The following is a 24,015-nucleotide window of genomic DNA, read 5'->3' as shown; positions in this document are numbered from 1 at the left end:
ACACTCATGTCAAATTGATACAGCTCACATATAAATCATTGTATCACTTAAAAATATGTACATACCAATGAGGAAATTCTGATATATGGAAATGCATTTATTCAAGAGCACGTGCATCAGTTTGCAGAACTATTTTCTTTGAAAAGTGTTAAGACTTATTTATGATTATATAAAGTTTAACTTGCTCGTTGATTTCGGATTTGCTTGATTAATTTAATAAATGACATGGGTCATCCACTTTTATATGACATTCTTCCATTCTTATAACAACCATGGGTTTGCTTGAAAATAAGATCCTTATCATGCCTTCAGACTTTTTGTATATTTCAAAATTTAATCAATAGTTTAATAGTTTACCTTTGTATTGATTTTACATGCTTCATTGTTATTGGTTGGCTTTATAACATGTATCATGACGACGTATGCTTGTCCATTTTTTTTTTTATTGATATTACTCCGTGGTATTGTTCACAGTTTTTGGAAGATTGTCAGTTAACAAATAATTCCACGCAAACTAGTTCTAGGCCACGTCTATGTTTGCCCGTTTGGGAGTTTGGGGGGGGGGGAACAACATGGATACAATCGCTGTTCTTCAGCTTTTAAATGTTTTCCTGTATATTATTGTATTCTAATGTTTTATCTACTAGATGAGGAAATTTACACATTTGAATTTTTTTTTAAGCAATACCACCTGTAACAATCAATATCTAACAAACAATGAATGCCAACATGATATAAATAGTCATAGGGTACCGTGCGTAAAATGCATTCGGCTCGTGTTACCTAATTTATTGTCAAATGGTCAACACAATACATTTATTCATTTTCCATAAGTTTCTTATGCATATTTAAATGGTGTGCACGCGCAAAATAGAGCAATTAATGTAGTGCGTTTCAGATTGTAATGTATTATGAAAATATAAACCCAACGCAAGGGGTCTATTTGGCTATGTGAACTGAATTTATTACCTTTTATTCACATTTTTTTGTACGTGAATAAACACAATTGGTACATTAGCAAATCTATCAATGTTCTTATCAAACCCACGTTAACATGCCCTTAACAATTGAAATACAAACCATACGTGATAATGCACGTATACCTATGTACTGTACTACAAATTGCACGTTCTCACACTTCTACTAGTGAAGTATTTGCAACATGGGCACATAATTTTTCTTAACTGTTACGAGTGAGCCTGCACAAGTTAAAACATATAAAATTAGATAAATACGATATACGATAAAGCTAACGGTGTTTTCAATTAGACAAATGAAATTATATCTTTTAGTTTAATTATTCTACTTGAAAGTCATTTATCCGTTTACATCAACGAAAAGATTAAAAAAAATCTGTAAGCTTCGATAACATCCTAATCTCAATACAACAGCAGATGTGCTATGATTATTGGTGGAACAACTATTCACCAGAGACAAAAGAAGGTACATGATATCATTAATAGGCCAACGGTCATTGTCATTTTTAGAATGCATATCAACATTTAAAAAAAAAGTGAGCGTTGATTACCTTTTTCTTACGGATTTCAAAACGAGGGGAGAGTGCTCAAACAATCTCATCGGAAAAAGAGCAAAAATTATTTAGTCGAATAAAAATAATTGATAATCTTTTCAATCTATCATATCAAAATATATTAGTTTGTGATTTCATCGGTTCATCGCTTTATTTGACTGCGATAAGTCATTAAGTCGAGTAGCCTGATATTGAAACTTATCACACACAACATTCAAAGTTAAATTATCTGATAGTGATAATGTTTGAGGTCCGATTACTAAATGAGTAGTTAAAAATATTGTGTTACATTTGTACATAGCTTTTAAACAAGCAGTTACAATATCTTATACTAGCTGTTCACATATATATATATGTGACTACTGATCTCGAAAGTAGTGTCTTACACGAGATTTGTAAGATACCAAAGGGATACTCTAATTCATAAGTCGAAAAAAACTGCCAACTTCAAGTCTTAACAAAAAAACAGACAGATCTAAACAACATTACGCAAATCAAAACATAAAAAACTAAAGATGGAATATCCTGATCACCATATGGCACCCGTCGTGCTACTCATGTCAGTACAAAATTGACAACAAGTATCATGTGTTAGGTCACATTCGAGGAAAAGGAGACGGGATTGTAATTGACGACAATAGGAACTTATTATACATTGTCATCTGTGACACAGACATTCCATATCGATGATTTAAAAGTGAAAAATATGAAAAAAGTTTTTAATCTGCATCCTTGAAATCTGTACTATCTTCATTACGAATTCATTGACTGAACCTATCTGTTACATACCACATGTCACTAGAGACGTTTGTGGTGGTCATTATAACGTCAGTATTTGTAGATTATATAATTGGTTGATTCCAATCTTATTTTGAAACCCAGATATATTTTCGCTTAATCGATTTTTTACTATTGAATAGTGGTGTTCTTCTATTGACTTTATTTCTGGAAACAAAATATGTAATACATCCATCACTTGGGAGTTGTGGTTATGTAGATGCCTTGTTTACAAAAGATAATTTCCATGAACGTTAATAGCAAAATTGCAAATGACAGCACTAACAGTATTTGGTGTTAAAGTTTAAAAGCAGTGCATTGTTTTTTTAAAGAAATGCATTCCGTTACAAACAATTTCAAGGGACAATGAATAATAAAATATTAAAGAAACATATTTAAACCGTTTTTGTGACGTCAGACTTTTCATTAAAAGTGGTGGTTCTATTTTTTTATTTTTTTTTTTATTTACAGCAAAACACTTTAGAAACCTGTCGCGGAAATTGTTTTTGCTTTGTGCTTATTTCACGGTCTTTTACGAATATTATTTCTTTACAACCAACCCCTATATTTTGTTATTTTTATATGCCTTTGTTGGAATCGAACCCAATCTTTAAGTCATTATGAATTTCTGTCATGAACACGGAGATAAACTTGGAAGTGTCAGAGGGTATCACAAGCCATGTAGCAAGATATTTGGAACTGGCTTTAAGATACAGATATTGTTGAAATTGAATATGAAAATGTGTATCCGACCGTTCTTCATATACAATGAAACATTTCAAATACATAAAGTCTTTTGAATGTTATATGAAAGATATGTTTTATACTGATCTAAACAAAAATGTCATAGGTTAGCATAACACAAATGGGTTTTGTTAAACCACTGCCGCTGTTGTATTAAACAAATAGTCGACATGACATATATAAACTTACGGGACAGCTTTAAATTGACGAAACGCATGCACGTTGAGTTAACCTTAGGCAAAAGAACAAACAAAAAAACTGTAGCTATCAGTTTATTTTATTTAGTTTTTAAGAACCTTAATTCCTACGATATTTCTTCCATTTTAAATTATAAAAGCGTCTATATAAATCAAAAAGAATTCGATTCATATTTCGGTATCATGTGTAATGTAATTATCTTAAAAAAAAACATTTTAAATGATAAAAGTCGGATGTATTCAGAATAAATCCAAACTAACGATTATTTCTCAAAGTATTCATTAAGTCATTTCCAGTTTCACTGTTCAATAACATACTTATGTACTTGTATTCAATTTTGCCAAACGACACTAAAAAGCTGTATTAATAGTAAAAAAAAACGGTTAAAGTGTACGATACAACAATGCATGAAAATGCGATATAAGATGATGCCATCAAATTAAACTATTTTGTATTTTTTTTTCATTAGCAAATGGTAAATATAATTATAAGAAGTACCCTATCACTTTCCGTGGAGGTGGGTTTTTTGTCTCTTTTGTTTCATATGTTATTCTTGTGTTATTACATCTGGAAACTGTATACTATATTGTATAATTACGGCTACTATATCCTTCCAAATAATACCTAACAATAGTAAATTTTTCATTTTATTCATTTGTTCATATATTTTTGTCATATAAAATTCACAACAAAACTTCAATCAACAAGTAATGAATTAACACTTATCATAAAGTGGATGATAGCAATAAAATACGTCTTGACTATTTGATAGATGTATTAGAAAAAGCCTAGTAACACGTCAAGGTGACGTGACGTTACATAAATGCTGTACATAGTAAACGTTAAGTGTGCGGTATTCACGATAACACTTAACTGAAATAATCAATTCTACTTGAAATATTTATGCGTTTTTATCAAGAATGTTAAATAAAGTTGAGAATAGAAATGGGGGATGTGTCAAAGAGAAAACAACCCTATCAAAGAGCAGATAACAGTGGGTCTTCAACTCAGCAAAAAAATCTGAACCAGGAGGCGGGCGTCAACTTGGTCCTTACCACAAGGGTATAATAGTTAAGTAAAACATGGGATGATTACACCAGAGTTAACGGAATTAAAAATGGTCACAGAGGGCGAAATAAAACATGGATAAGAAACCAAGACATAAAAGTATTACATGCGTTCAATTTAATATTTTTAAGCTCAATTCAGCAATTGCTTCCTATGTGCAACGTTATTATACTCTGTAATTTTTGTTTTACTTTAAACGATACAAGTTGTGTTATTCTGATTAAAGATTTAATGCAAAAACAATAAAAAAAAGAAAATGGTAAAAATGGAAAAAGAGAACACACGTCTTTGCATGATACTCACTAATTCATTAGGAGGGAATCATTTAATTTCTAATCAAAGTTGAAATAAAACCATAATAAGCTTAACCATTATTAACGGAAATGTAGGAATATTGCATATCTCAACAAACTAATAAATGCAGCTATGCCTTTTATTGTAATCAAATAAAAGGTATATTAGCGTGTGCCATATGGTAGATGTTAAGTATATGAATAATGAACGATTTAAAATTCCAATACATAATTTTATTATTTAGTCATATGTGTGTTTTTCGTATCAATCTATCACTATGCTATTCTAGTCATAATGACAAGAAAGAAGATTTTTTTTTATTGAAATCTATAAATGAAAATGAAAACAATTCGATAGCTATCTATATAGAGTTTCGCTATTTGCCGGTCTGATTTTATATTTTTAATCAGACTATTTGAAATAAAAATGCTATTGATATTTGTTATGCACAAATCGGATATTTCAGGGTCTGTTTTATTCACGTTTCATGTACATGCCTTAATTTCTATTGAACACTGACGTTCAAAAATGACAGACGAAAGTTTGTTATTAAACAAACTTGTCCTCACTGTGACTATGCAATCAAGATCAGCAAAAAAATTGCTGTGCCTTTGGTGTTTGTGGTTGTGTGTGTGGGCGTGTGCTTGTACTGAATATGTGTTAATGATGAAAACCCCACGTCCTTTGTTTTCTATTGAGTTAATCACTAAGTTCGACTCATATGAAGAGATACAGAAGGTTTTATAGCAGTTTGAAAACTATGCTTAACTGTGGAAACCGGTAAATGTGTTTGATAAGGAATCTGCCGAATACAAAGTGATGCAGATGCAAAAGTACAAATGTTTTGTCCAGTTCATGGCTGCAGTGCCGGGCAGTATATGTCTTGTGTAAGACTAAAGAATGCACCAAAAGAAAGACACTGGTTTTGTAACATTTTGAGGTTGTTCATTTTTATTTTTTTTTATTTCATAACTAATAAGATATTATTCACGATTTAAAGTTTTAATTAAATTTAATTAATCGAAAATAAACTGACAACGCCTGGCTAAAAATTAAAAAGTCAAACAGACAAACAATATAAAACTAAAGAATAAGCAACACGAACCCCACAAAAACTATAGAAGGTAAGCAGATATCTATTATATACATTGTATACTTTTTGTATGCTTTTTAAAGTGTTTGAAACATACTTTTTTGTTCATACTTTTCAGTGACTTCTTATTAAGTAAAGAATATATCAATTTTAATTGCACGCTTTGTGTAAATGTTTTCAAAAAGACATATTTGTACTAGAGATATTCTTATTAATGTGTTTTGTTTTTATTATATTTTTTTTTATTCAATTACTGAAAATCGTAATCTCGACCGGCAAAATAGCAAAACTCAGTATAAACTCAGATCACTATATTGACGGAACCGTGCGTTGTATAGGATGTCACCATAAGAGAATGGATATCATTTACACGAACAAATAACCCAATTAATATTTGCGAATTATGTCCTTGTACCGATAGTCAAATTTAGTATTTCTTTTGACAAGGCTTTTATAAAAAAAAAACATGATGTAAAATAGAAGTCTAGAACAACAGAGATCGATGTCGTGCAGATTTGGAACCAGTGCAGAAGTTTAAGAAATCTTGATCTATTCATATAAGGTCAAGTGCTTAAGGATTAAGGGGGAAATTCTCTAAAAGACGATTTAAACGATTTCAATTCGTCGAACACAACCATTAAATCGTGAAATCATCCAAATTAGATGGTTATCCTAGTGTATAAACGCACCACAATTCAATATCTAGACAACATAGATATAAAACATACCCACATATTACAATATAGCAAGCCAGAATTAGATGAAGGAAACACATTGGAAATAATCAGGATTGTCCATGCGTCCATATTAGAAAATATCGAAAGAAGCAGTAACCAGAACTTTTAAAATGTAAATACATGCACGCATTCTAATGGTTGTATAATGTACATTTAAGTTAAATCATGATTTTTGTGTCTAAACATTAGTTGATTTGGAGCTAGTCTTGTGGAAGAAACATTGCACAATTTAAAGTGTCTTTTGACCTTTTAATGGGGCGTATGTTATTGTAGGTAAGTTGTTTAATTGCTGTATGCAAATAAATTGTTATCTCGAATAAATTTTGTCCCCATTATCTATTGAGTAAAAAGTAACCTGCATAGGGTGTATATGACACAATATACATATTCATGATAACAGCTTAGTTATTCTTTTTTGGCATACATTGAATTTAAATGAATAAACCAATACAAACACTTGTTGAATGGTTCAAACAATCATAATCAAAATTTATTAAAGAACATTTACAAATTTAAACTTAAAAATTGGCGACAGCTTATATAGTATTTGTCAAAACTATGTACCTTGTATGAAGTACGTCACATCATGATGGATTCCAGAAAAGTACATACTGTTCGGATAATTTTATTTTCAAAACTTCCTACAACATGTTATTGTTAAAATGGACAAAAATGCGATGCAAGTCTTAAGGAGTTTATATGTCAATGTTGAACACATTATGAAATATATCTTTATCAGTTTCAATTTGAGACAAACGTTTTAATGAACGAAAGACAAATTCGTTCCCATATAATCATTTTAAATATACCCATTTACCATTACAATGAAGTCAAATTTATTTCATCTATCTATTTTGCTGATATTTAATATTTAGTATGCCTTCTATTTACTCAATAATTCAACAAATGAAATATTATACAAGATTAAACACACTTTTCATGTTGTTATTTTAGGAATGAGACCAAGGAAACTTTTATGTAAATGTCCAAAGAGGTTAATTAACTATATATTCAAAAAGATTGGTTATCTTTTACGAAAAAAATGTTCATGGCTTGAAAGTCAAGATCACTAATCTTCAGTTTTAGTATTATCTTCTGTTTGAGTTATATCTTCATCTTAAACATCAGATATTAGCAATAACAAGGTGAGTTCTGAAAAAGGTATAGCACTATATTGAACCCCAAGGCAAATTCAAACCGAAAACTCCTTAAAACACTGACAAATGAAAAACATCTTCTACAGAACTAGTATATGAAGATAAACATGCTACATTCAGTCCCATATGTCAAATGAATCTTAAATACATTTCTACTTTCCGGAACGTTTAATGCTCGAAATTATATAAAAAAATCACAATTTGAAAGATTAAATACAGCTGACTTTTAATCATTTAAAAAGTTAGTGAAATTTCCATCTTACCTGCTTTCCTTAGGTCAATAACTGAACAATATAATACCACAAATATCACTGAATTGAACATGTCAGTATTGACAACTGCACACGTCTATTGGTTTTGAAACGTATCTCAATAGAAATATTCAAATATATGAAATTGAATTATCAAAATCATGCTGCTCAGTCTCGATGTGTCTTTTAATTCCGCCGTATCCTAAAGGATGTGTGAATCATACTAACATTTCCTTAACATGAATAAGGCTAATTGTATGTTCAAATATTACAAGTACTTCCTTGCTGATATATTAAAATTTGATCATGTTTAGATCGAGAAAGATAATTTGATAGGAAAACAAACGTTTAAAAAATTAGATATTGTCATTGTGTTATAGCTTCTCTATTTAAATTATCCTGTTATATTGAATAATTTACAAAGGTATTCCGATATCTAAATTATAAAATGAGTATATAATAGACAAGTATTAGCATAATGTCATTTATTGATCTCATTCTGGTGTTCCACAAAAATCCTAATAGAAAAATAAATGTTTTCTGTCAAAGGGTTTTAGATGAATTGAAGGAACGAAATGTTTCATTTATTTAATGTACTTCGGCTGTTGTTGAACACTTACCCTGGGTTATATAAAGTATTGACAGAGTTTGCTAAATGACCAGTGGTAACGTACAGATAAGGTATTAGCATGATCAAGTTATTATTGAAATTGGGGTCTTGTTAAAGGAAAAAAACCGAAACACTACACAAAACATTAAAAATCAATCAATAGTATAGTGAATACAAATAATTTTTACAGATGCTTTACGTTTTGTTTTTCTGTCGAGATAAAGAATGTGATCCATAAAAACATCAGTTTCTTCTTCTCAAATGACCAGGCGAGTAAAGATGATGTGTATCGCATATAGAAAGAACGGAACATACTTACGATAAAAGTCATCACTATTGCACACATTGGTGGTATATGATTTATAAGAAAACATTTAAAATTATCTGATAATATATTATGTTCGTTAAGGTAGACACAGTGTGTATGTCTGGTTAATTTCATTTCTTAGAATGTTTGAGTAAATTATTCACATACCGAGTAAATAATAATGTATGATGTCAGCATCGGTTGTTTCCATTGAAACATAGGGTGAACTTTCCACAAAATATTTACCATAGATTATGACAACTGTTGAAGAATGAATCTTTGTTGCTGTATTTTTAGACAAAACGCGCGTCTGGCGTATTAAATTATAAGACTGATACCGTTGATCACTATTTTCAACACTGGGTCGATGCCACTGCTGATAGACGTTTCGTCACCGAGGGTATCAAGTGCCCAGTAGTCAACACTTCGGTGTTGACATGAATATAAATTACGTAGTAATTTTTAATAATAGTGTTTACAAAAGTGATGATGTACGTGAAATTTACGAATCGAAGTAACATTAGAAATATGAAAATGATTTAATTTGTATCCTATAAATCTGTACTGTCTTCATTAGGAATTGATATGTTATATATCACAACTAACCAGGGACAATTGTCACGGGTATTATTACGTCAGTGTCTGCAGATTATATAATTTGTGGTTTCTGGTCTTAGTTCGCTTAATCGATTTATAACTATTGAACAGATGTATACTACTGTTGAATGCACTTCAGAATATAAAATATGCAACACATCCATTACTGCGGAGCCATTTTGTGCTTAGTTGGATACGTTCATAAAAGTAAATTTATACGACCGTAAACAACAAAATGACAAATGACAGCACTAAACGTATTTATTATTAATAGTTTGAAATTAGTTTCTTGTTTTTGAAAAGTAGTTCCACCCGTCATAACAATTTTAAGGGACAATTATTAATGAAATATTATAGATATTCATTTAAACTTTTTCCGTGACGTCAGACCATGTGTTTATTGTGGTTTCTTTGCATAGCAACACTTCCTACACCTTGTTCTTCATGTACGAAATATCATACTCGACCAATATAATCCTTCGCGCACGAAAACCATCGAGCTGATATTTGTATCTCGGAATGATACTGCATTTGACATTAATTTTGTTACATATACCGCAAAAAATGCCGTCTTTTTCATAAAATCTTAAAACTTTGTTAAAAATTTATTATTTTGAAAGAATAGTGGTACAGATTAAGAAAATATTTATATAAAAAAGATATTCATAATATTTTCCAAAAATCTGCTTGTGTTTCTGTTAAAATAAAAAAAAATAGGAATGTCACTCCAAAGGATAGACATGATAGAAATGTGAGAGAAAAAAATTAGAAACTTAGAGTAAGCTTTTAAAATTTCGACCCCTTTATCTCTAACAGTATCACATAAAGTTATATTTGTTATTACATATTTTATTTGCTTAGGTGCAAATGAACTCAAATGCACAAACATCATTATGGGATCGAAACTGCATCGTATGCCCTTAAGAGGCATTTGTCCAATTGATAAGGCTCTGCTTTCTGTATCATGTTTAATGTATGTATCTTAAAATAATGAAAGTCGAATATATTCAGAATAAGTCCAAAATTACGATTATTTTTCAAAGTCTCCATTTAGTCAGATCCGGTATAACTGTTTGATAAAATATACTTACTATTGTTATATTTAATTTTACGACATTGTGAAGCTTTATTCATAGTAGAAAAAGGTAAGTGAAAAATAAATGATGCATGTAAACGCAATATAAAACAATGCCATCAAATTAAACGAAACATTTTTATATTTTTTTTTTGCAAATGGGGGTACACCTGTTACACATTAAGTGTAGGTGGTTCCCCTTTTATTTTTATTTTTAAGTGTTATTATATTGTTATTCCATCTGAAAATGTATTATATATTGAACAATTACGGTTACTATAAGCTTCCAAATATTCACTTAAAGGAGGTGGACGTCTTCTTCAATTCTCCTTTTGATACTGTCATTCAATTTGTTCCATACAATTGTTTGTTGCAACTCTAATATGAAATTGCATACGCGTACTATAAGATAAAGTCTGGTTTTATTTCAAATCGGCAACTGTAGATAGGGTCAAAAGATGAAATATAACCAACAACGGGTCTTTATCATGGCATCTAAAATTTGCAAAAACAAAGCGTAGAATCAACTATAAAAGTCTTTCGCGTGACACAATTCACACTAAAAAACTTATTGCATCATTTGTGATAATAAACGAAAAACAAATATGACGGGCATCACCAAAACCATGAACTGAATTATATGATAACGACTTTAGACATACACATATTAAGCTTAATATGTTAGTGACTGCACAATCCATCCTTTAATATGGAAAAGTAGAGTAAAATTACAACATACGTAAAATCAATTTGTTAGGATTCGGATAATTAGATTTGGATTAAGCAATTGATTTGATAATTCTTGTTTACCTTTAAATGCATTATGGAATTAAATAAAGCTTGTTTTTCCTTCCTATTGTTTGGACGGTTCATGGTCTATAGTCTCTAATGGTTTCTTTGTTGTGTTTAATAGTCTTGTGTTGTCTTTGTTGATTTTTTTATTAAGCAGCGTGGATATTTTGGTTTACGACTTATGCAGTTCATTATCGATTAAGTAAGAAAATCACCTTAATTATATTTTAAACAATTGAAAATAAAATTAAAGTTATAATTTCAGTGTTTAACCATTAACTTGTAGGAATAAGTTTATTCAAACGACCAAGGAGTAACTATTAAACTTTTCTGAATTCACTACAAAACAAAATAAGATATATCGTTTGTAATACGATCTGTCAATATTGATAATCATGTTTTCCTGAAACATATTTATCAAATTTATCTTAAATAGAAACATGTTCCTCGTTTCACCTCACCCTTTTTAAATATTTCACAATCACTCAATCGACATTGTATTGCAAAGTAAAAAAACACATTTCTGACACAGAGATTGATTAAAATGAATTTGATGCTAATTAGTAGTTGCTTTGTATTTTATGTCAATTGTTGGGGAAAATAAAATCTGCTACCAATTCAGCTGGCAAGTTTTATTTTTCACAACAATTGAAATTAAATACAAAGCTACTACTATTTAGCATCAAATTAATTTTTATTAATTTCTGTGTCAGAAAAAAATGTATTTATAACTTTGTAATACATTGTAATGATATATAAACAACGAAACCACTTGCAAATGTACCAGCATTCGATGAGTTTACTTTTTATTTCACTCTGAATGACACAATTGAATTTTTATTAATAGGACGATAGATGTTTTGTCTTTGTCAAAAATGTATTCGATCTTTTTTACCAGTCATTTCGTATAAGCACTAGTCGGTTACATTAACATTAAGACTGTACCATATAAGTGTATTTCAATAAAATACTTGTATATTTACAAGTAAATACAGCTAAAAAATAAAACTAACAAAATGTCATCACAAATAAAGTAAATGTATATAATCAACACTCATATAACTTGTATATGATTGAAATACACAAATACAACATAGGTTACATGAATGTTTATACAATATGTGTACATCCATGATTATCAAGTGCACTTAACATGTGTTAACTAGATTATTACAAACAAGTTGTCTTTCCCAACTTAGTTAACACGACATGCCAAGCAAATGTTCTTGTCCTGCAAACATTTAGAGTAGAACTTCCAACCATTAGCAGACTCTGTTACCACAAGTTGTGCCCCGTCAATAATCTCACAGTTCTCTGTTCCTGTTGTACGGTAATTGAACCCAAGACAATCATCACTCCTGTCACATTCTAGAGCACAATATGTTCTGATCCTTTTGGTTGATACACTTAAAAAGGTTATTGGTGCTCTAGTGTTAGACACACCACAGAAATATCCAGTAGGATTAGCTGTCATAAAAGAAAGAATAGTGAATTTAGAAAATAACAACTATCAACTAGATACACCAAATTAAATTAAGAATGGAAATGGGGAATGTGTCAAAGAGACAACAACCCGACCATAAAAAAAGACAACAGCAAAAGGTCACCAATAGGTTTTCAATGCATCGAGAAATTCCCGCACCCGGAGCCGTCCTTCAGCTGGCCCCTAAAAATATATATATATACTAGTTCAGTGATAATGAACGTCATACTTAACGTCAAAATATACACAAGAAACTAAAATTAAAAATAATACAAGACTAACAAAGGCCAGAGACTCCTGAATGTCTTGTAGTAATCTTGTATATGATTTAGTCGAGCTTATTTTGTGAGCGCAGTCTAGAACTGTCCGTTGTGACTAAATATATTATAGAAATATAGTAGTAACAAATTAATTTATTTCTCAAATATAACCATAATTAGTAAAAATAATCTTGGGCCTTTAAGAGACGGATAATAAATGTGACTCAAACGACCAGAACGACATAAACAATATACATATCAAACAATCAATTATAAATCAAAAAAGATAAACTGCCAAACGTTAATGTACCTGCAATTACAGTACTACCTTAATTCTGATTTTTAAAAAACACCAAGATTATAAATTCTGGCCAAGCTTCATTAAAAGACAATTTTGCCACTCCTTTAGTAAATATAAAGAACAGATACCTTGAATGTCCATTTTCCATATACCATCAATACTGAATGTTGTTATTATTCCAATTCCACGTATGTCAAAGGGCTGGTTGTCAGTTGATTGGATTAAACTGTTTTCTTCACCAATCTCGGAATCTACTCCGATATGAATCTGACCATCATTCCATAAAACCCAAATGTTGGAAAATCCTCCAGTACAATTGAGAAGAGAAGTTTTCATCATACTTTTCATTTCGTTTGTAGAACCGTCTGCATTTCCTCGCCATATGTTCAACATTCTATTGATCTGTGCAAAACATATTTCATAGAAAACATCAGACAGTAATGTTTCTGTATCTGACAACAGGATACATGTATCGCGACATGACTTTACCCAAAAACTGGTTCGATTGTCTCTTAAGGTTGGTATCAGTCCAAATGATGTCAACTTTGTATAATGATTGTAGATTTGATCTGTACTGCCACTTCGGATATTACCTTTGCTCAATGTTTTCAGATACACTTGGTTTATCCTTCCACCATAAACATCTTCAAAATAAAAATAAAACGAAAATTAATATCCACTTACACTGGAAAATAATCTGAACGAAAAACAAACCTCGCTATCAGATCAAAATCCCTGCGCTAAGTGTTGGGAGCATGGAAATGTGAAGGATTAAGGAACATATTTTGGCTGCACCACTTCTAACTCTTTGACATAAACTTTAAAAGGCTGTGTTGACTATGAAGAATATATGTACATACATTTAATCGAATACTTTTGATGCGGTCAGTGATGTTTGTGTTACTCATTAATAAATTTGTGTTTTGTTAGGAAATGCATTTGTGTTTTGTTAGGAAATGCATTTGTGTTTTGTTAGGAAATGCATTTGTGTTTTGTTAGGAAATGCATTTGTCTTTTCTTGTGGATTTTTTGGGCCCTGGTAATTTCAGTTTCTCCTTTAATTATGAGGTTTGATTGACTACTTGGTATTTTATATCTTCTTTTTTTAAATTGTGTCTAAACATGTGATTTTAATAATCTTATTCGATTTGTTATTGTAATTGGAGCTCATAGGATTGAACGAATTTGATTGAATAAATTTCTGTTCCAATATGTTTTCATATGTTTGTCTTTTAACGTGCGGTGTTTCTGTAAGTCTTGTTTTAGTTGATTTTTGGATATTGCCTTCCATGGGATTCGTCTGTCTTAACCTCAAGCTTCCTATACAGTGTTATATGTACCTTATATATATATGTACTGTAAACATTTCGTTTCAATAACAATGTTGTATTTTCTTTGACATTGAGTGGCTGATTGTCAGTTTCTATTTTAAATTAGTTTCTGCGTTGCTTTGTTGTTTGTTGTTGACAATGTTTTACCACGCATACCGGCATAACTCACATTAACATGAACATGTTATACATGAAAAAAAAAATTCACAAAATATATACACACATATTAAAAACGATTAAATCATTTTATCGTCTTAGTGTGCCTTAAAACTAGTTTGTTATTGAAGAATACGGAGGGCTATTAATACCTTAGAAGCTGCCAAAATTCTGTAAAATTAATAAATTCACCTAATTTCTTACCATTTGATATTTCCATCGCGCACAAACACAGAGCAAGAAAACCAAACCACATCCTTAATAAATACAATATATACTTGGCACTGCGAAGAATGATTCCGTTTTACATTAAGGAATCCATGTAAAAAGTAATCGCAAGATGAGTATAAAATGTTATATTTGACTTCAGTAAACAAATAGGCAATAAGTTGAAACAGCATATCATTAACACGTGTTAACAGTGTGAATATGCATGTTATCTTATACGTTGCATATTTTTTTTTTCACGTAACACTTTAATTTCTCATGTTGTCATAGCAATAGCAATACATTAAGGATACAATAATTCATTATTAAAAGCGTCGTCTGAACTTTCACAAAACGTTGCTATCATTGAGTCACTTTATAAAAAAAATATAAAAATATTTTGATAAAATGTTTCATTGACGTGATTATATTTGTTTTCACTTTTTTATCAGTTAACTCTTATCTCTTACTAGTGAGTGAATATTTTATATTGTACATGAAAAGATATGTATTAAAAAAAAACCTCTATACTCCTTTTATAGTGATATAATGTAAACTTTCATTTTTTTAAATCAAAGATAAAGAATATATGTATATAGTTGTATCATGATATGAATAATTAATTGAAATTATGCTTGACGTTTTAGTTATCAGGTTTTTTTCCTTTAAAATATTTTGACGAGTTTTTTTATTTACTTTATTTTTATTTCGAATGCTTTAAAGTGGAAAACAAGAACCAAACAATCCGACAAGGGTTATAGGCTTATGTTGGTATATAAGGATCACACAAATCAACACATAAAGACAAAAAAACACAGATGTTACATTTAATAATAAAGTCACAAGCAACAGTTTTTAAAAAGACAATTATAGTTTCTCCCTAACTTATCATGATTCATTAATTATACAGTAGAGAATCGAAGGAAAACAGTTTATTTAGTACGGCGTTCAATAAATTGAAAACTTAATATAAATGGTAAGTTATCATAGCTCCCTGGCTGAAAAAGTTAAAAACATTTTAATTCAACAATAAATTTATCGTTTATTGCTGACTAAAATTTACAAGCTGACAGTGTACATTTGTTAAGATTGACACATTAAAACATATGTGACCAGAATAAACATATATTTGAGCGCTCAATCCGGTTTCAAACAATATAATAAACTGTTTTAAATCATTCGGAAAGTGATTCACGTCCTACAAAGGCAATAAACACATAATCATGGCATGTTTTTGCAATCTTGTGAACTCGCTCTTCTGTTAAAGTTAAAGTAAAGTAAATTCATTTAACTAAAGCATGTGTATAACTCAATATAAATATACTGCTTGCTTTCTTAAAACACAACATAATGTTCAATCTTTAGATATCTATATGGTGCTTTTTTGCTTCTTTACTACCCCTTTATTAATCTAGTTGATATACCAATAACAGAAACTTATTTTCAATAGTTTGAAATAACTGCATGTTTTTTTTGTATATAACAATATATAAGAATATTCATAGACATTGATTTCATTATATATATGGAATTAAAATCATTAGTATAATTTTGGAATCATAAGATTGTGCCGATGTATTTTCATTGTTTTATTCTGTGATATGCTGAACCCATGACCAAAATCATTGTTTTTGAAACACACGGTTAAAACCATGCAATCACTATTGTCAGTTCATCACAATTAATATCGTTTAGGAAAATATTGGATTTTGAAGAAAAACGTTTGTTATATATAAAACACATAGATAGCCACAATTTCGCAATTGCATGGATTGAAATCAAATCTTTATGCAATTGATATTAGTGGGAATGACGTATTTTAACATAAAAAGTGCAAACAAACGATATCTTCTCATGACTGTTTTTACAGTGATAGACACCAAATTTTTATAAATTTTGCAAAAGAATCATTTTACGTAGACGCCTTCATATCAAGAACAAAGAATATAAGGACAGTACATTATCATTGGTCATATAGAATTTTATGAACTCAATAATGATGACAAAATGTTTCATTGTGACTTTTGAATGTTTCTATATTTTTATAGCGGTATTAGGTAAGACATTTTTCATTTATGAAATAATATATCAATATTAAGTATTTTACGTGTGTTTATACCGTTCAATATTCTCAAGATATATGTACTGTTGTTGGGAAGTTTGTGAGGTCATACTCATATGTGTGACATACCAAATTAGATGTTTAACCGGTTCTGTACTTACATGACTAACACGGCGATTGTAATATGAGATCACTCCCTGTTTTGGTGGGTTCGTGTTAATAAGTCTTTAGTACTCTAAGTTGTGTTTTTCTACTACTATTCGTCTTTTTTTGTTTATCAATGACGTTGTCAGTTTATTTTCGATTAATGAGTGTGAATAGCCCTCTGTTTTGGTTGGGATTGTGTAATTTAGTCTTTAGTACTCTAAGTTGGGTTTTTGTACTACTATTTGTATATTTGTCTTTTTTGTGTAGCAAAGGCGTTATCAGATTATTTGCAATTAATGAGTTTGAATGGCCCTCTGGTATATTTCGCCCCTTTTTAATTTTAAATTTTAGATTTAATTGTTTTGCTACCTGTAATTCCCATGATCCCATTTGTTGCATTAGTCATATACAATAAGTTGTGCTTTTTTGCTTGTTTAACAATTTGTCATGTCGGACCTTTTCATAGTCGACTATATGCGGTTTGTACTTTCGTCCTTTTGCAGACCATGTGTTGATCAAACATTGCTACGATTTACTTTATATGCGCTCTGAAAATCATATCACATCTCATAATAGATAAATATCGTCATGTATGTTTTGGTAGCCATCGTTTCACCCTATAATTCCTTGTCTCGATTTGGCTATAGTTTGTGCGTGTTCGGTTTCCTCAGCTCATAAAAGTTTTTTTTATAATCCTCCGTTTTTCAAATATCTACAATGCAGTAAATTATTTTGTACTCTTGGGCGAATTACTTGTGAAAATATAAAAGTACGTATTTAAAATACGCATCAACTTATTCCTACACCGAAATGCACGTGATCATTATCAAAGTAGTATTGTTATGATACATATGTTAGTTGTAAGACTAAGCTTGTATAGGTTGCATTTCTGTAAATATGGACAATTTTATTTCCCATAGGAACTGATTTTCCGGCTACAAGGAATAATTATATCCTTGAATGAAAAGTTGATATGCACTACTATTTGATTCAAATGTGAAAACATAGGGCTTTGCGGCATATTTTCATCATTTATATGCCCCGAAATTGTTAGAGTTTACATTTATTCTAAAATTCTGAACTAAACCTATCTTTACTTTATATTTTTATACTGGTATCATTCAAAAATTATGTCATTATGATATGAAACATAGAAATCATATTCGGGAACCAGTACGTAAACAAATCGAAATATTTATCAATATAAATATCTCTTCAAAAGAGTCATTATTTGAGAAACAGTTATATTTACAAAGTGCAACCTATAAGGATGGTTGTTCAGATAATATATTTTACCGTGTGTATTTGAACATTTACATGTATCTTAGACTGGCGATGCTGTCATATTATATCTTTATTTTTCTTTTCACTTTTTTCCATTTTCCCAATTTCACAGATTTGACTGTAATGATGTCAATGATCACTTAACTTCTCAAGCACATAATTCTAAATCGAATTTTATTAGAAATATTGAATACACAAATGATAGCTGTTATTTTTTTTTCAAACATGTGCTAGTCCTTAATGTAATGATTGATCGAGTCCAAACTTGTCCCATTTCCACGTGTATAATTGTTGCATTATATGAATCAAAATGTTAAGAACATGAATGCTTAATCACTGTTCCAATGACTTCCTTTGTATAACGCAAAAACGATTTCTAAACAGTTGTGAGAGTACCGCTATCTTATATATATATATATAATTTTATTTATAGTGCAACCTGATATAATATCTTTTACATACATTAATACAAAGTTAATCAGCCGGCCTTCAAAGACTTACGAAGCACTGTCAATTAATATCTATAATTTGCGCTTATATTGAAAATATGAAATTAATACTTCAAGAACATTTTAAAACAAGATTATTTAAATATCACAATGAGAAAGTAACTGAGTTCTGATTTTTTTAAATTTTGAATATATAGTTTGACACTAGTTTACAGTCTGTAGTTAGCAATTCAATGAGTATTTCGTCATCAGAAAGAACAGAAAGGTCTATGTTGTTACGTTGCTGAAGGTCAACAAAGGCATTGTTTCTTTCACACAAATATAAAGGACATTTATCTAACAAAGGTTTTTCGTCCTCAACGGATACATTGTCATAACAAACTTTACAAACCTATATGACAGGTAAGCACCAAAAATTCTTATTTCTACATGTAAGAGTATATATATATATAGCAACACATATGGATCAGGATCTGCATACCTTTACGAAATAAATTATTGTTATTAATGGGCTACGTGTTGTTTTTATTTTCCATTTAGCTTTCTGTGAACTATTGTTAGTCTTCACGTCGTTTTTCCTTCATGCCATGACGTTGTCAGTTTATCTTTGGCTTACGAATTTGCATATCTATTTAAATCTTCCGTCTCTATTCTACAAAAAATACATTCTTTGATGTATTTTTTCTTGTAACAATAAACATTCTGTGAATAGTCTTGTTAACAGTATATAAATATTGCTTAATGAATTTTCATGTATTGACGTTCATATGACAGATTACATTTGTATTTATGTTCCATATCAACTATATTTTATTTATTAAATTCTAGGAAACCGCATCGATGAACTTGTAATTGAAACCCTCACGAATAGAGACAATTATAATAGTGCAGCTGTGCATAATAAATACATTTACTACACAATTTTAACACCGTTTGGGCTGGTGCCTTCAATTTCAGAAAATGTAACCAGTTTTGAAATGAACGCTGATTGCCAAGGTGGTTGTATCTTACTCAATGATGCCGCCAACTTGACAGGAAACAATTCATATGAAATTTGTTTTATTCTTGTTCATAATTTGATAACCATTGCCAGAATGTCAGGCGATGACAATGTGGTATTAAAAGCTGTTACTGTACAGACGTTGATTCTCTCTTGTGATGACTACAAACAGGTCTGGGTTAGATGGCATGATGGTGTAATTGGATTTGGAACTGGTAGTATAGGTTTGAATGAGCAAATAACCACAACAGACTCCAAACCATTCCGTGTTTACGGCGTTGGTGTCACGTCCTTCCTACTTGGTGTTTGGAAAGTTAATATTAAAGGTATGATTGTCTCAGTATAATTATAACATCTTGTGTTTAAAACTTCAATAACAATAGAGCTCGTTACATAATACTAGCAGTAGCCTTAAGTTAAAAAACATATTTTCAAAAGCGAAAAAGTTGAGCATTCGAAACATAAAATATCTGTACAGTTGTGCCGAATATGAGTTAATATAGGGAAAAAGTAAAATAACAAAAGTACCGAATACTTTTGAAAATAAAAAACGGGAAGACCCTAATCAAAAGTCGAAATTAAAAGCGCAAATACATTAAACGAATGGATAACAACTGTCATCTTCCTAACTTGGTAAAGGCATCATCTTATTTAGAAACTGGCGGTTTAGTTCTGGGTTTAAAGCTTATTCGACATTTTTTTGACGGACGCATACAATTTCATCATTCTGACATCGATGTGTGAACAAAACAAACAGCCACAAATATGTCTAAAACAGGGGAACAACAGTCAAAATTGTATTGCGATCCTTATAAAAACAAACAAATATGTGACAAAGAAACCAAACACAGACATAGCATGTGACAGTGGTTTGTAACAGTCTCTTTGCTTAAGTTGGTCTGCTGCTGAAACGATTGTATATTATCCAATGATTAATGACAACAGTGTAAAGTTAATATGTTTTCTAGTTAGCGTAATCTATCATTTATCCAATACAATAGACTAGTACTATACAAAAAAAAAACATGTGCTTTCTTGTTAGTGAAAAATATTTCTTAGCCAATACAACCGACTATTACTATCCTGTGTTATCTAATTACTGTTATCTAACTTTTAGCAAATACATCACATGTGTTTTTTAATAAGTGTTATCTATATTTTGTCCAATACAACCGACTATTGCTGCACATGTGTTTTCTAATTAGTGTTATCTTTCTTTTAGCAATCCCAACCGGACATTACTGCGCAATGACTGAAACATATTGCTACTCTAAGTTATTGTCAGTATCAACTCAAAAGATCAGAACATATTGTGCATTAGAATGTCAGAAATCTAACGACTGCGTTGGATTCAACTATCGATATGGAGGAAGCATGAACTGTGAACTGATTGTGGGTGGAAAAATAATAGACACTGAAGATGATTATGAATGGAATTACTATGCAAAATGCTTGCAAGACAAACGTGCTTGTCTTAAGTGCCGTTAAAATTTAAAACTCTCAAGTTAACATTGCATTCTTGATGGATCATTTGTCAAATTAACGACCTTTGTGGAGACTGCGTACGTGTGATATGTCTGTGTCAACATACAAATAGAATTAATACAAATTTGAAATAAAAGGAGAGTTAAATTGTAGATTTTTCTTTTTGTTTGTTTGGGTTTTTATTGTTTTTTTGAGGTTTATTTTGCTGTTTCTCGTTTTTAAGTATCATCATGAACAAAATCAAAATGCGTTCTTGTAGTAATACGGTTTGATTTGTTTGTTTGTGTTTTAGCGCCACTTTTAAGCACCGCATTTAGGCTATTTCGTGGCGGCTAGTTTTTATTGGTAAGGAAGCAAGAGTGTCCGAAAAAACCCACCGACCTTCGATAGGAAAATTGACAATCCTATTCAATTAGAATTGGAGCCGAGTGCATCCGCACGAGCGGGGTTCAAACTCACAACCTCAGTTTTGACTGGCTAGTGATTACAGTAGTAACTATACTTAGACCACTCGGCCACCGAGGCCTCCGCAGTAATACGGGATTCAGTGTGTTTCTTTTTGGAATTCACAATGACATCGCACTTACGCCATCTAATTACATTGAGCTGCGGTCACACCTTACAAGATAGCACAAATGGACTCCTAACAGATGAAAATTAAAGTTGTCCGTTGACAAAATTGTTATCCGTTGGGAGTCCGTTGATGTACTGACAAAATAAAAAGGACGCGTAACAAATGAATAATGGACACACATCGGGTATGCAACGTACGAGAAACAGAAACGTTCCAGACAGAACAGATGTCGAACGTACATCTAACAGACGAGTACCGCAAAAAACGGTCGCTTAACGGAAGCGTATCGGATAAAACGGATGAACAAGATATATGTTAGAATTTAAGACGACTATAATAATACATGTAAATCGAAATAATATTTAAAATGTAACTGGTTTTGGTTTGGCAGTTTCTGGCCTGAATAAGAGCTGCTTGATAGTGAAGACGTGCCCTTACTCTCTAAGATCGATGATGAATAATAAGAATTTCGTCAAACATCCGTTTTATCCGTTAAACGTCCGGTAGAAATCCGTTGGTGAATTTGTCTACCAGACTTCCAACGAATGTAAAACAGACAAGTAACGGATACAAAACGGAAACGAAACGGACGAGTACCGTACAAAACGGACGCCTACCGGGCGTTCAACGGACACTTCATCCGTTGGACGTCCGTTCAACGTTTTAAACATGCTCAAAATTTTCTAACGCACAGAACGGATGTCGAAGAATACAACGTAGGCTAAACGGACTTAAAACGGATATGGACGGATGTATAACGGATAAGAACGGACCTAATGGACATGAACGGTTTGAAAAAAAAGTGATTCGTTAGGAATCCGTTCGAGCTATCAGTTAAGATGTGACCGAGGCTTTACATATGTTTTCTACCTTATGTAAATTATTGAAAGACTTATATAACAATGTATAAGTCGAATCAGATAGTGTTGTGTATATTTTCAGCTGGCCACAATTACACTATTTTTAATACATATTATGACAGAATTCAAAATGCGATTCAGTGATACATGTAACTACTGTTAAAAAAGCAGAAAAATCTAGTTTTATAACTATTATCATATAAAATTTTTCCGAGATAATTTCAAATTGTAATGACTTGAACACCGTCTCTTCGTATGTATCTATGCCAGAAAGGATAGCATAACTTATCGATCCCAATATAAGCGATACATTTGCATCATCAAGATATCATCTCTCGCTTGGCAAAAATAAAAGAGGCGGCATAAAATGAAAAGAGAACTCATACGTCATAGAGATTCGAAATGAATTATGACAGCAAACGCAAAACATAAAAAAATAACAGTTTACTTAATAGTTATCAAAAGTACCAGGATTATAATTTTATACGCCAGACGCGCGTTTCGTCTACATAACACTCATCAGTGACGCTCAGATCAATATAGTTAAAAAGCCAAACAAATACAAAGTTGAAGAGCCATTGAGGACCCAAAATTCCCAAAAGTTGTGCCAAATACGGCTAAGGTAATCTACTCCTGGGGTAAGAAAATCCTAAGTTTTTCGAAAAATTCAAAAGTTTTGTAAACAGAAAATTTATAAAAATGACCAAATAATTGATATTCATGTCAACACCGAAGTGCTAACTACTGGGCTGGTGATACCCTCGGGGACGAAACGTCCATCAGCAGTGGCATCGACCCAGTGGTGTAAATAGTTATCAAAAGTACCAGGATTATAATTTTATACGCCAGACGCGCTTTTCGTCTACATAAGACTCATCAGTGACGCTCAGATCAATATAGTTAAAAAGCCAAACAAATACAAAGTTGAAGAGCATTGAGGACCCAAAATTTCCAAAAGTTGTGCCAAATACGGCTAAGGTAATCTACTCTTGGGGTAAGAAAATCCTAAGTTTTTCGAAAAATTCAAAAGTTTTGTAAACAGAAAATTTATAAAAATGACCAAATAATTGATATTCATGTCAACACCGAAGTGCTGACTACTGGGCTGGTGATACCCTCGGGGACGAAACGTCCATCAGCAGTGGCATCGACCCAGTGGTGTAAATAGTTATCAAAAGTACCAGG

The 24,015-nt window shown here is 31.1% G+C and overlaps 1 protein-coding gene and 1 long non-coding RNA gene across 2 annotated transcripts in view; one reads left to right on the top strand and one right to left on the bottom strand.

Moving 5' to 3' along the window:
* Positions 1-8,171, bottom strand: part of LOC143051180 (uncharacterized) — a 35,267-nt gene extending 27,096 nt beyond the window's left edge. Inside the window, exon 1 of the mRNA XM_076224173.1 lies at positions 7,863-8,171. Coding sequence (XP_076080288.1) covers positions 7,863-7,923 — 61 coding nt within the window. The 5' untranslated portion in view covers positions 7,924-8,171. The remainder of the gene's footprint in view (positions 1-7,862) is intronic.
* Positions 8,172-19,769: 11,598 nt separating this feature from the next.
* Positions 19,770-21,548, top strand: LOC143051179 (uncharacterized). The gene is made up of 2 exons (XR_012970630.1): positions 19,770-20,237; positions 21,134-21,548. It is a non-coding gene; the product is annotated as an uncharacterized LOC143051179 (long non-coding RNA).
* Positions 21,549-24,015: the final 2,467 nt, after the last annotated feature.

The sequence above is a fragment of the Mytilus galloprovincialis genome, chromosome 11 (genome assembly GCF_965363235.1).
Source record: "Mytilus galloprovincialis chromosome 11, xbMytGall1.hap1.1, whole genome shotgun sequence".
In the NCBI taxonomy this organism is placed as follows: domain Eukaryota; kingdom Metazoa; phylum Mollusca; class Bivalvia; order Mytilida; family Mytilidae; genus Mytilus; species Mytilus galloprovincialis.
Note: the sequence above shows the minus strand (reverse complement) of the source record. Positions and strands in the feature narration are given on the sequence as shown.